Raw genomic sequence first — 13,780 nt, 5'->3', positions numbered from 1 at the left:
ACTGAAGTGGACCTCTGCACCATGTTTGCGCTGATGATGTGACAAAGTCCATCCTTTACCTACAGTCTGTGGTTAAGCTGTGTCCAGATGACTGCAGATACAGCAGTATCTTCTGCAGGCCCTTGTAGTCATTAACAAGGAGACTTTCCCTACTCGTCCATGTCAACTTACTGTCATCTTATTGTTAGCTGCAGCAATAGTGTCAATACTGTCACTGTCCTGACCCGCAGCTGAGCTTTCAGGGTGGTGTCTGCTTGAATTACAGCATTTCTATCAGCTAATGTCATGGTCAAGGGTGTGTGTGTGTGTGTGTGTGTGTGTGTGTGTGTGAGGTATGTAAACACTAAGTCTGACTCTCTTTAGGGTTTAGGAAGATTACGTTATTGGTGTGATCAGGAAAAACTTCTCAGATCATTCACAGTAATTCAAAATAAAAATATATAACCAGCATAGTGCATGCTACTTACACATACACAATGCTTTATTGTTCCACACTAACATATGTTTTTACTTGTGAGTTTATCACTGAGATATGAGATAAACATAGGAGAAGAAAAAAGTGAGCAATGCTAGCTAACTTTAGCTTAGAAATGGAGTCCACAAATGAATAACTTCACTAAACAATCATTTACAAGCACAACCCAGGTGCGACACGAGGACAAACACCAACACTGACATGTCTTCATACAGGGTTTAAACAGAGACAACATTACAGTACAAGCTAAGGTTAGTCAGCTAGTCCAACTCAGCAGTCCCCACCTTCTTTGTGCCACGGACCGGTTTATGTCCGTCAATGTTTTCACAGACCGGACTTTAAGGTGTCACAAATGAATACAACAAATTAAAACCAGACACATGGGAAAAGAACCAGGGAAACCGAGTTAACGATAAAAACAATTAAGAAAAATAACTGTAAAAACCGAGTAAAACCCTGAAAACCATAGATTTCACACCTGAGCTAAACTCTCACAGCCCGGTACCAAATGACTCACGGACTGGTACTGGGGTTGGGGACCGCTGGTCTAACTAGTTCTATATTAGTAAACACTAGCATGCCTGCTAACACAGACAAACGGCAGTCTGTGTCATTTTAAATGGCTGATTTTAGTGGATACAATCAAATACCAACTTATCCAAACTCGCTGCCCTGATATGAGAACTTATCAACTCTGGAAGCTGATAAATTACATCATCAGTTAATATTATTATAGCCATCATCAGACTAGCATAGCCAAAATACAGCTAGTGGGCTATAACTTGATTGCAAGCTTTATCACTAGCAAAATCATATCAGAGAGGTAATGCTAGTTGGCTAATTTTCCAAATTACCTCACCCGTTGATAATGACACAAATGAGGACTAGTTCTAACTATTTTAACTAGGTAAACACATTTAAAGTAGATAGGGACAGTCATTCACTTAAACTGCTAGTAAATATTTTTGAAATTCTTTATCAGCTAGTGCTACAAAACAGTTATCAGTATAATTGCGCAGCATAACTAAGTTACAGCTAGCTGCCTGAATATGTCGCTTGCTAACATTATAGCTACAAAAATCACATCTGAATGGGAATGCTAGTTAGCTAGCTTTCCAAATTCATTTTTCAACTAACACAGCACTAATTTGTGTATAATGTATAATGTGCTGATTTTAGTCATCAAAGCAAAGAAGACCACATGTTTGGTGGTAACCTGGACTACAGGAGTGAATGTATTTCTGTTAGAGATTACAAAAACCCTAAATTCAGAGAGTCAGCGGCTGTTTGGCTGGATGAGGTTTTTGGGGTTTCACTGCAGCTCGGCAGTGAAACCTGCTCCTGTTTTATGACCATTATACGAGCAAAACCCAAAGCTTGTAAAGCTCTGAAACTCACTTAGGACATGTGCCAGCTGTGTGTTTCTGTTAAAACACTTTTGAGCTTTAAATGTGACCAAAGAGAATCCCATTTTAATAATTACAGGTTTTGATATCATACTTATGGGTCCTTGAACTTGTGGATCATCTTTTTCTGCAGATATCAGAAAAATAAAAATAAAATGTCCTCAGCACCAACTCTAAGAACATATCCTGAATATAATGAAATCAAAAAATAACAGTAAGTTTCCAGTGTTCCCTTATTTCCTCGTGTCCTCCTTTATCTCCAGAACTTCCTGAGTCTTTCTTGTCCAACTCAAACACGTGAAAGACATGAAGTCAGTGATTCAGAACATGGCAGGGAAAAAGACAATAACACAATCAGGTCTGGAAGTGTCTGCAAACCTTCAAAGCTGATGCTGACATAAGCTGTTTCCTCATCATGATGTTTGGTTAAGGCTAATCTCTAGCTGGAATGTTTTTTAAACTATTAATCATCCATCTTTGGTGGATATAATCAGAGGAGATAGAGAAGTGGGTAGATGCAGCACCTTAAAAGGGCATTTTGAATTCTCTGGAGTGGCTTTATATTAACTTCATGTGCTCAACACCAGTCTGGGATTACTAACTATCAGGTTAACGCCCTTTCTCATCTTAAATGTGCACTATGGTCTCTTTACATTTATTAAAGAGTATTAACAGCCTCTGGACAGATTTCTGTGTGAAGTTTTCTGGATGAATTTGCTGCTAAAACTCAAAGGACATGACATCCGTGCCCTGAGTGTGTCATCAGAGACCAACACGTTAGCTTAGAAATGAAGTCAACTGCTAGCTAATGTCATTAAACAACACACCAGAAATTCCACAAGGACAAAAACAAACTCAGGTGGCTTCACAGATGATTTAGATGGAGACAAGTAGGGCTGTAACTATAGTTTATTTCAGTAATCAAGTAATCTATCGATTATTCCATCAATTAATCTAGTAAACAGATAAAAAATACTTTCGTCTTATTAATGAGCAATCATAAATACTCAAAAGAGAAAAAATACAGGTCTTTCACAATGAACGGCTCATTGGTTTCTATTTTTTCCGTGGAGCTTTACTGCAGATTCTTCTGCCGCGTATAACAAACAGCAGTGGATGGAGCAGCTACAAAGTTCGCTTTTCTACTTGTCGGAGTTTGTTGATCGGGTGCTTTGATGAAGGACTCCCGCAGCTTTTTCCCAGTAAAGTTTTTAATGTTGATCACAGGAACAGAGCTGCTGTTTTCTTTCACTAGACCTGATCTCATCGTCTTGGTAATGGCTCCGTCTTTTTGCCCTTCGCGGTAAATAGACTCCGCCTCCACATTAAGTGCCAGAGTCATCATCACTGCTGCTGTTGTGTAATGAGTGTTTGTTTTTTTTTAAACTGAGGGCTGTGTGGTCTAATTGTTGTCTAAGTTTTTATTCACACACTGCTCCTAAATACGTTTGTACTGCGGTCTGTTTGTCTGTTTTTAGTCGTAAATGTGTCTGAAGCACTCGCGTTTACATCGTTTAACACACCGCCATGCTGCAGAGCCATGCATTAAACAAATCATCGAAGTCAAGAATTTGTGTCAAATCAAATTATTTGAATTACTCCATGAATAGTTGCAGCTCTAGAAACAACATTAGCGAGCAACCTAGCTATGATTAGCTCTGTCAGTAAGTAAACTAATGTTAGCTAATGCTAGCCAGCAAAAATCTATTTTTATATATTGAAGCCAACCAGGAATTAGGCTGGGGACCTTAGGTGGTCAACATCAGCAGGACATTCAGGACATGATGGGATTATTTGGTTGTCAACATCCCGTTCGTCCCTGAGGTGTCTTTTTGTCTGGCTAACGTTAGCAAACGCTAGGTCGTCCGCTATCATAGATGTATTACATATACATAAGTTGTCTCAGGTAGCAAAATACTTTCTGGATAAGGTCGGCAAATACATGTAAATTCTGGATCTGGTAAATTAAATTGACATTTTTAAACTTCTCTTCCAGCTAATGTTTTGACTTTCTGAAACAAGATAACTAAATCGATGCAGCGTAGCTGCTTTTTTCCTAAATTGTTGTTAGCACAATCATACCTGAGTGTAATCGTAGGCTATCGTGACATCTTTATTTAATTTCGGCCCTCTTTATAAAAATTTTTTACTTTTTATGGTGAACTGAAGTTTTTCTATGACCTTATTCAAAGTCGCTGACAAAATCAGGATTCTCATTACATGGCTGTGATAAATAAAGATACGTTTTTAAAATAATTTGGTTTGCCTACATCTTACAATGGCAGTAGGTAGACACCTGGACACACGGTTAATCTGATCCGGCTCAGATTAACAGCCTCAATAATTATGATCTCAGCCAATCAGCATTAAGCTCTTATCACTACAAATATGAAGCTCAGCTGATGCTGCTGAAAACAAATGACAGGACCTGTTTAACAGATCTTTATAATCTCACATCCACAGGAAGCAGGCAAAGTTAACTAACTCACTGATTTACATGACAAGAAGCTGGTTAATGATAGGCTCAGGTCACTCTGGGTGTGTGACGTCTTTACGGTGGCTTTAAATAACAACCTTCTTACATGAGTCATCACAACATGTCTGAGTATACTTTAAGATCAAATCGACCACTTTTAGAAGTCGTTTGTTTCTTTTTGTGGTCCGTAGGTGTCTTTGTCCATTTTTTTTCCATAACCCGTTCCCCTCTCTTATGTGACCACATACAGATGCACCAGTGTCACATGGCACCACCCGTGATGGGTGGTCAAATCTAGTTTAACTCGAGTCCCTCAACCTCTGATACAAGAACCTGACCCTTTAGGCTCTGAGCATGTTCAAGTAAAAAGCAGGTTTTGTGTGTCATGTGACTCTTGTTCTGCACAAAATGATCCCTATGAGTGACTCACAGGGATTGAGTGTGCGCTCAAACTGGATCCATTTAAACATTCAAGCCTTCTGTCCGACAACCTGATAAAGGAGACGTGGAAATCGCTTCAGGTTGTCTGCAGATCAAACTGAAATAATGTTATTGACTGATCAGGTTTTCTGTAAGACTCAGAGACAAGTTGAACAGCATTCTGTCCATCACCCAATGAATAGGTGCGCATTCCTGAGACACACAGTCTGTGCTGCTGTAACTTTACAGCTGGTCTTGGTGATGTTTGTAAGGTGTGGCTTAACAAGCCTTGCATTTAAACTGTATTTAAAACATGTTTTATGCTTCAGATATTAAAAAACGTAACGAAGTCTCTTTAGTTAACATTTGTTGTTTGTTTATGTGGAAGCAGAGCCAAGGTCCATCTTCCTGGAGCTCAGTGGAAGCCAACTCAGGAGTTTAGCGGCTGTGCAACATTTTCCAGCTCCTCCTGAAGCTTTTCCAGACTGAGGAGGGACAAGTCAGGACCTCAGGTATCGTTTACCTGTTGGTAAACTCACAATCAGAGGTGAGAGTTGGACTCTCCCGTCATAGAGATTATCTTTACGATGTTAGATGTGAATGTGAGCCTTTCTCAGAGATGAGGAGTCGGGTCTTAGAAATGTGATTCGCTGGTGTTCAGGTGTTTAATGGCGAGCGATGGAGGCAGTCTGCGGTGCTGTCTCTAATGGGCGGAGCCTGAGAAGACGGCGCAGACAGGAACAGAAAGTGAAGCAGCTGTTGTTGGATGGAAAGTTATCCTGACGCTGAGAACAACAACTGCTGCTCCTCCGTCTGCCAGAGAGACGACGACATGCTAAAAATACACACAGGGCTGCATTCCACACATGAACCAGCGCGCGCGCGTGTGTGTGTGTGTGTGGTGATAATGTACAGGCTGTGCAGACCTGGCTGCACCTCCTAATATAAACTCGAGCTGAGCTGCTCTATAAATAGTCTTCAGTTCTTTGTGGTGCAGATTACAGTTCGGCGTGAGAAAATTCAAACAACCTGAGTGACAACTTACCCACAATCCACCTCTGACCCACAGACATGTGAAAAACTAAGACAAAAGTCATTTAATAACTAGTGACTGGTAGTTGCAGCCTATCTCTTTACAGCTCTATGTAAATCCCTCCTGAAACGAGGACAGTAGTGGCTCCACACGGCTGGAAAAGAGGTAAAAGTCAACACGGTGGGGGCTAAATTTATAGATTTATAAATTTATAAATTTGTAATAAATAGATTACAGTCATAGACTGCGTATAAATGGATTGATGTTGTCACCATGACGCCACCCACTGTTTATAGGCTGTTCATTTTGAAGACTCGACTTAGCATTTTGACTGTTGCCATGTTGTTTTTTTGGAGGAGAGGGTGGAGTGCTACGTCACCAGTTAATGGTACCTGTTACCAAGTCTCACCTACAGACTGTATGGGAGCATCAAACAGACACACATATCTGACGATTTAATGTAAAATCTCAGTAAAATCCAACTAAAGTCCCAAAACTGGAGCTCAGACTTCTTTGATGGTCTCTTAGTTTAATTAATCTCACAGCAGCCAGATTATTGGTCAGATAATTCCAGTAAAAAAGGCTCCAACAGCACAAACACGGTCCAGAGCTCCAGGTCAGGGACTCCAATTAGCTGAGGTGAAGACTAGCAGACAGCTACAGCTAGCAGCTACAGCTGCCTGTCAGTCAAAGATGCTGTCAGAAAGAAAACATTCACACCTGTACAGGTGTTATAAAAGTTTAAATTATTTATAGTGACCAGAACAGTTTTTCTAGCAGGCTGTAAACAGGTGTATGTCTGCTGTGAAGTCAGATATTTTAACATGGGACTCTGTGGGGACTGACTCACTGCTGGAGCCCCTGCTGGACGTTAGAGGAACTGCAGCTGTTGGTGCCGCAGCTTCATTTTCTTTTACCCTGCAGGTTGATGGCAGGTCTGAGTGTTACTGGTCAGGGCTCCTCTTGGCCTCCAGGTTGTAACTTGGTTGTCTTGCTTGGTGGATGTAGACAGCAGATAGAAAATAGTTCCTACATGAAAGTGCTCATGAGAGATTTCTGTGTATTTTAACCCGAGAGATGATTTTTATATAGACACATTGCTGGTTTGATTAGGATAATGCAACTTCCAGCTGATGACAGATGCTTGTCTAGCAGTCACTGAGCCGTTTACACCGACATGGATAAACAGCATTGTGCTGCAAAGGAAAAATATCTACGTCGGATTTCAGGACAAACACAAAACTATGTAACATGCCCTTCTTCTTTTTGTTGTTGGAGGCTTCTGAGAACCTCATAAAGCTTTAATTAGAGCTGTTTTGTTCCACTGAAGGCAGCGTTCAGATCACACTGCTCGATGTGACTCTGCTCTCCTCAGGCTGCTGGTCGGATGATCGGATTTTTCCAAATAAACACAAACTGCGGATGCACACAAGATCGATTTGATCTCCAACAGCCGGTCACTTCACAGTTTACAGGCTTATATCAGCTTCTGCTGCCTGGGGTTTTTACAAATAGACTACACTTGTGATACAAAGTAGTTTTGATTTCAAAGATGAATCTTCATAAACCAACAAAGACGCCTTTATCCTCCACAAACACAGATCTCACTGTTTTACCTTATAAATTTTACCTGAAGAGCAAAGGCTGCAGGATTATCTTTGAATTATAAAACGTACATTTTGCTTACAGTAACATTGCCAAGCAGGTTATGGCTAACCAAATAGCTGTAACTTCACAATGAAGATGTAATGCTACTTCATCCCATTAGCAGCTAAACTAACTGGAAAACTGGCAGTTAATTGAACATATCAGCTCAGATCAGTTAATATAAGGTCAAAAATTAAAAAGAAATACCAAAGTTGGAAAATATTGTGTTACAGCAGCCAAAATGGTATTATTATAAATTATAATGACATTATTTGTATTATAAACACATCACAGAACAAAAGATCAGTCTGACAGTAAATACTTTAAATAAAACATGAATGAATAATTTAATGAAAGGGATTCATCTGAAGGATGTTGATCTGATTCTTGGCACTAATGTGAGACCTCAGCTCTCTGTTAAAGTCAGGTTTTCGTAGGACAGCAGAGTTTAATGAATGTAGTGATCTCAGTATAAACCTCATGTAACCGATCTAATGCAGTTACACTTACGGCTTTCATGACAGGCGAGTCAGGCTGAAAACCAGCAGAGGGGTTTTACCCCTGCCTCTATAGACACTCATGCTTTAGGAGCCCCCACCCCTCCACACCCGATGGCAGCTGTGTTGTCCATGTTTTTTTTATAGGCATAAGTGGAAATATCAGCCTGCGCCTGGATCACATTAACGTCCTGACTCGCTGGTTTAATTAACCGCACATTAACTGTAGAAGCAGCAGCAGAGTTATGCTGGTTTTAATGTTTAAGGACGAGATGCTGCAGAAGGAAATAAAAGCACAGAAATAATCAAGATGTCACCTGAAACTTCTTTTTAGCTTCTGATAAATTTTGTAATGTAACTGTAAAACGCGTTTTTGTGCAAAACGAGGACTGTGGGTTTCATGTCCACCACAGACTTTTCCCTGAGGAACAATCACAGCAAAGAAAAAAATGTTTCAGTGCTCATACTGAAGACACGCCTCAAATGTGGTAGAACTTTTGAACATTTTTACTTTTAAAGAACTGCTTATTCTGAAATCCTCCACATTGTTTTATTTATTTTTTTCGAAGTGAGGCTGAGATGGTTTGGACTTGTGCCGGGGAGGGAGCATGGACATGTTGGACAAAGGATGATGAAGATGGAGCTCCCAGGCAGGAGGAAAAGAGGAAGACCTCAGAGAAGATTCATGGATGTAGTGAAGGAGGACATGCAGAGGGGCTGGTTTCTATTTTAATCATCTCACGACGCTTCAGCTTTATCTGCTGTTAGGCTCAAAAGTGCATAGTATTTAATTTAAGGTTAAAAACAAGCACTATAGATTTAAGGTATGAAAAGAGTTTTATAGTGAATTTAGAACTTGCTTTTTAAACAAAATTTTATATTTAAATTTTAAAAACACAAATATTAAAACTTCACTGATATTATTTCCATCCCAGCTTCGATTCATTACATTCTTTGTATTTTGATTCACTTTAAAAAAAAAAAAAAAAAAAAAAAAAAAAATCTGTTTTTCTCAAAATGATCAACCAAGTTATTCTTCATCTTCAGTATTTACTACCCAGAGCATCTTTAAATGAAATGCTGCCACCTTGTGGCCAAAAACAGGAACGTGAGGACTGAAATGTGCTTCATAAAAAGATTTCAAAGATTATATTGAATAATAGGAAGTTAAAAAGGGCCAGTATGTGGGGAAAAAGCATTAGGGAAAAAAAAGGTTATGAATATTTATCAAAACAGTTCATTGTTATTTATTGTCAAAAGCATCGTTTCACTTTGCTGGCTTTTGGTTGCCTTCCACTAAAATTCTGTTAAATCAGTTCAACCATAAATGGAAATTGTAGTGGAGATAAGAGGTTCCTCTTTCTGTAAACACAGCGCTTCCGTCTTGGTGTGCTGTTGTAAATATGACTGAAGAAGTCCTGAAAGCACATTTATTAATTATAGATGCAAAATGAAAGAGTTTAAGTTTTAAAAAATTGAGCCCCCTCTTATATGCACTATAATAAGAACGGGGCTTTAGCATGCAGTGCTTTAAATTGTAGTCAAGTCTCTTTACACTGTGGTGTCTGTCCTTTGAAAAGAAGAAACTTTAAGGTCAAAGTTGGGGTGTGGTGCCCCCTGCTGGTGATCAACAGAAACTGACAGATGCAGATACATCATCTCTCTCTTTATTCCCCACTTTCAGGTTGATAACAGAATATTTAACAAACTGTATGAGAAATACAGAGATGAAGATCAGAGTAGAAGACAACCTCTCCTCCCTTTTGTCACTTCTTATCCTCCTCGGTCAAAACAGCCCGAGGATGGAGCAGAGTTCCTGTAGCAGGTCCACGTTCAGGTAAATTCGGCAGAACGTGAGGAAAATGCCAACAGCCGAGAACCCGATGAGAATCCAGAGAATCTTAGCACTGAAGTAAAGTGGAGCCAGACTGAAAGAGTCCAGAGGCATGAACAGTGTTGAGTCAGTTTACCTGTTGCACACCTGCACAGGCAGAACTACTCACAATAAGTCATTTTCTTAAACAATCACAGTCAAAATAAATAACCTTAGCTTGGTGATTTTTTACTCTTGTCCTCTGTTTGCGTAGCTCAATTTTGATAGTTGCCGTTTGTCAGACTGATACATAAATGATACATAATTTCCCTAGGGATTAATAAAGTATGCTGATTCTGATGATGTCATACAGTTTGACATTTAACTCAGTGTTTAACTTCACTGTGAACATTTAAAATTCAATAACCCTGAGAGGTCCCATCCTTCAGAGGGTATGAAAGCCAGAGCAGGACCTTTGCATAAAGTAAAACTCACACTTCATATGGGAGTTCTTGCAGTGCAAATGTTAGTATCAGTATAAGAATGATTTTAAACAGCGAGTGTATTTATCGTAAATGCAGGGGTTCTCATAGCTCTCACCGTCCCTGTGCAGACTCAGAATATCCTTGAAAGTAATTGAACCGTCCGTATAAATAAAGCAAACCACAGACTGAAGACAGACCTGAAACACACAGACACACCTTTACGACCTGAAAAGGTAAATATTTAAAGTGTACGTGTTAATGCTGTCGCCTCACCTTGGCTGAAGAACACTCCAGATAGCCACAGCACGGTGATGAAGATGGGGAAGTACTCTGAGCAGTTTGCTCTAAAGACAAAGGACAACAAAACTAACCAAAACTAAGTGGTAAAATACTACACATCACAGCCTCCAGGGGGCACTAGAGGCATCTCTTTATCATTCTTACCAATTTACCAGGTAAAATTTTGAAAATTTGAATCTGGTGTAAACCTATATAGTTAAGAACTGCCCTCATTGGGGACTTTTGTCCCTCCAAAATTGAAGGGTCCCCACATTGTGGGCGTGAAACATGTGTCCCCACATTTTAGTGATACAAGTACATGCATAGACAAAGACACAATGGGGCTCACTGAGCTCTGAAGACCCTCTCAAATTCTGGTGGTCCAGATGTGGCAGGTGGAGACACTGAATACTTCCTCCTGGCATAAATTACCTGGAGAGAGAAATAGGCTAAAAACATAAAGAACACATTTTAATGTACATTATACTTTAATTACATGAACATTAAATTTTTTTTCAAATGTTAAAGAAAAGATGGCTTCATGAGCTGTCCTTCACACAGCTTCTGCTACACAGATCAAAGTACACACCATGCTGCTCATCTATGCAAATGTTATTTATAAAAGCTAAAAAAATATAAAGAGAAAGCAAGAATGCAGTGAGGGCTATGAACGCCAGGTGTCACATGTACAGATACTAGTGTTAAAAATACTCTGGTAAAGTACTGACTCAACGTCTTAACTCAAAGTAAAGAGCAGCGACTCTAAAATGTACTCCTGAAAGTAGCTCTTTGGAGGACGTTTCTGCCAGCTGTGTGTGTGCAAAGCTAACTCAACCTTGTCCTATAATAATGTAATAAAATATTAGATTTTTAAAAAAATGGCCTAAATTTTAATTCTCATAAATATTCAACTTGAATCAGATCAGCAGAACATGAGCAGAGAAAGAGGAAAATTTAAAAACAAAAAAACTCCCTTGCCTACAATGTAGAGGGTGACTTTGGCCCTAAACAGAAAATGTGTACAGTCAGGGGTTAAAGTGGATTCAGCAGGTGAAGAAACCCTAAAAATCGTACACACCGAGCTGTAATGGCTCAGCGTGGGGGAAATCCTAATTCACAATTTCTATTGAGAGCTGCAGTAGATTTTCTTAATGTACAGGCTGTGATCAGCTGATTTAAATCCATCACAGTAGAGCAAACTAACCCGTTTATCCTGCACTAACCTGCAGAGGATTTTCATGCAGCTTTTAAATAACAGTCAGCCAAAAACACAAGGACTCTGCGTATAAGCTTTAAATTTCCAGTTTATCAAATACCACTGAGCAGTCTTTAATTTAAGCCCTCTCCTTCCTCTTCCGTCCTCCTTATCCTTCTCCATCTCTGAGTTAGCCCTCTCTTTTCTCTCCCTGTGAAAAAAGCAGCGGGACCTTTAGCTACAAACACACTGACAGTGCAGGGTTACCTCCATGCTGAAGTACCTTATGGACATCTGCAGCCGGCTAACTGCAACCCCTGACTTTGCACTCTGTCATCTCTTTTAATGCCACACACTCAAGTACAGATATCTGGGAATTTTACTTTAGTAAAGTAACGAAGTACAAATACTTCGTTACTTCCCACCTCTGGTGTACGCTGACATGCAAACACAGGAATTCAAACTGCTTTAAATACGACAAACATAAAACACGTGTAAACAGAACTCAAGAAATAAAAAGGCGTAAAACAGTAACAGTAATGCAGCTGAACTATAGTGTAAAACAAAAAGATTCAAGCGTCATGACCGGTTAAATCACGGTTTAACTTTTTATAATTATTTATAATTTTAAAACGGACGAGGTCTAAAGATGGCCTCGACTCTGAAAACAGCACCAGCTGAGCCGTTTCTCGAGTCTGCAGGCTGGAACAACAATTTAAAACGGTCATAAACATACAAAACGATGTAAAATTAAACAGGAAGGGAGAAAAAAAAAAGTTTAGAATGATCATTTAACCCCAGTAAGAACTCGTGTCACAAAAAGCTTACCTTGCTCCAGGACGCCCAGCAGTGTCACGGCGCCGACCCCGACCAGCTCCTCCATCATTTACAGAGTCAGACAGGTGAGACCGACACACACCTGGTCTGCGAGAACAAGTAGGACAGGTGTAATGCCAAGTAGTTCGTCTCGACAGAATTTATCTGCGTCGGGAGCGCGCACTGGGCAGGGAGAGCGGACCCAGTTGACTCCGCCTCCATTCCAACCACGCCAGACCTGGAAGTAGTGACGTTTTACTTTAGTGAACAGGTGAGTGTCGTTACATTACAGCTCAGTTTGTGGGTTACAAGAGAGGGGAGGACTCATTCTGGGCTTAACTCCATGTTTGTGTTTCACATTTACATCTTCGAGCATCCACACTAGACTCAACATGTTCATGTTCTCATCAGTAAACGGCGTCTCTTATGACATCAGATATATTATTTCATTCCACACTGCCAGAATTAGTGTCCAGCATCTAGTACTTTATTTACACGCCTTAAAGATTATGATTAGTTACTGCTCTTGATCTTCCCCTTTTTAAGTCTTTCGTGCACGGCGGGGGGGTCCAATCAGGCTGACCCTGCCACAGTCGGTTCCCCCTGTCCAAATCATGGAGAAACAGTGTCCACCATTCTTGATTTTTAACTCAAACGCTTCTTATGACTTCTTAGTTTTGGAGGTGTTAGCAGTTTTGATTCCCAGTTATGACACTTTACTTCCAATTGTGTAGCTCTCTGAACACATGAACTGTAAAATATTTTCCATAGTCACATTTAAAAATGACAATGTTTCTTTTGTATAATTTACAAAAAACAAAAACAAAAAACATAAACACGCTGCAAATTGTCACCACTCACCTTAACACAGGCATCTAAGGCTACGTTCACACTGCAGGTCTTAAAGCTCAATTCCGATTTTTTGATCAAATCCGATTTTTTTGTCTGCTTGTTCACACTACAAATAAAATGCGACAGCAAACGCTCTCCAGTGTGAACGCTCAAAGCGGCCCGCATGCGCAAAAGAAGACGTCACACACAACGCGCTCTGTTTAGACCCAGAGCAAACAATATTGTTTGATGGCCCTTAATATAAAGACTTCGGACTTTACGTTTCCCCAATTTGTGCTTCAAGTTATTTTGTTATTTACATAATGTAAATAACCTAATAATTACCCTTATTGCTGTTTTAGAGGAGCGGTGCTTCAAAGGATAGTTGCAGATTTCTGTCAGAATCT

General features: G+C 39.9%; 1 protein-coding gene across 1 annotated transcript; it reads right to left on the bottom strand.

The window, feature by feature from the left end:
- Positions 1-9,605: 9,605 nt before the first annotated feature.
- Positions 9,606-12,780, bottom strand: ltc4s (leukotriene C4 synthase). The gene is made up of 5 exons (XM_031751744.2): positions 12,555-12,780; positions 10,881-10,980; positions 10,526-10,596; positions 10,368-10,449; positions 9,606-9,882 (listed from the first exon to the last, which is right to left on the bottom strand). The coding sequence occupies exons 1-5, from the start codon at positions 12,610-12,612 to the stop codon at positions 9,741-9,743; spliced, it is 453 nt and encodes a 150-aa protein (XP_031607604.1). The 5' UTR covers positions 12,613-12,780; the 3' UTR covers positions 9,606-9,740.
- Positions 12,781-13,780: the final 1,000 nt, after the last annotated feature.

The sequence above is a fragment of the Oreochromis aureus genome, linkage group 2, assembly GCF_013358895.1.
Source record: "Oreochromis aureus strain Israel breed Guangdong linkage group 2, ZZ_aureus, whole genome shotgun sequence".
Taxonomy (NCBI): domain Eukaryota; kingdom Metazoa; phylum Chordata; class Actinopteri; order Cichliformes; family Cichlidae; genus Oreochromis; species Oreochromis aureus.
The sequence above is the reverse complement of the archived record's forward strand: the minus strand, read 5'-3'. Positions and strand labels throughout refer to the sequence as shown.

Excerpts from the sequence above, each read along its gene's own strand:
- ltc4s (XM_031751744.2), bottom strand. The coding sequence starts at position 12,612 with ATGATGGAGGAGCTGGTCGGGGTCGGCGCCGTGACACTGCTGGGCGTC. Across the intron at positions 10,450-10,525 it reads TGGAGTGTTCTTCAGCCAAG|GTCTGTCTTCAGTCTGTGGT; the intron begins GTGAGGCGACAG and ends TGTGTGTTTCAG. Across the intron at positions 9,883-10,367 it reads TCTGAGTCTGCACAGGGACG|TCTGGCTCCACTTTACTTCA; the intron begins GTGAGAGCTATG and ends GGACTCTTTCAG.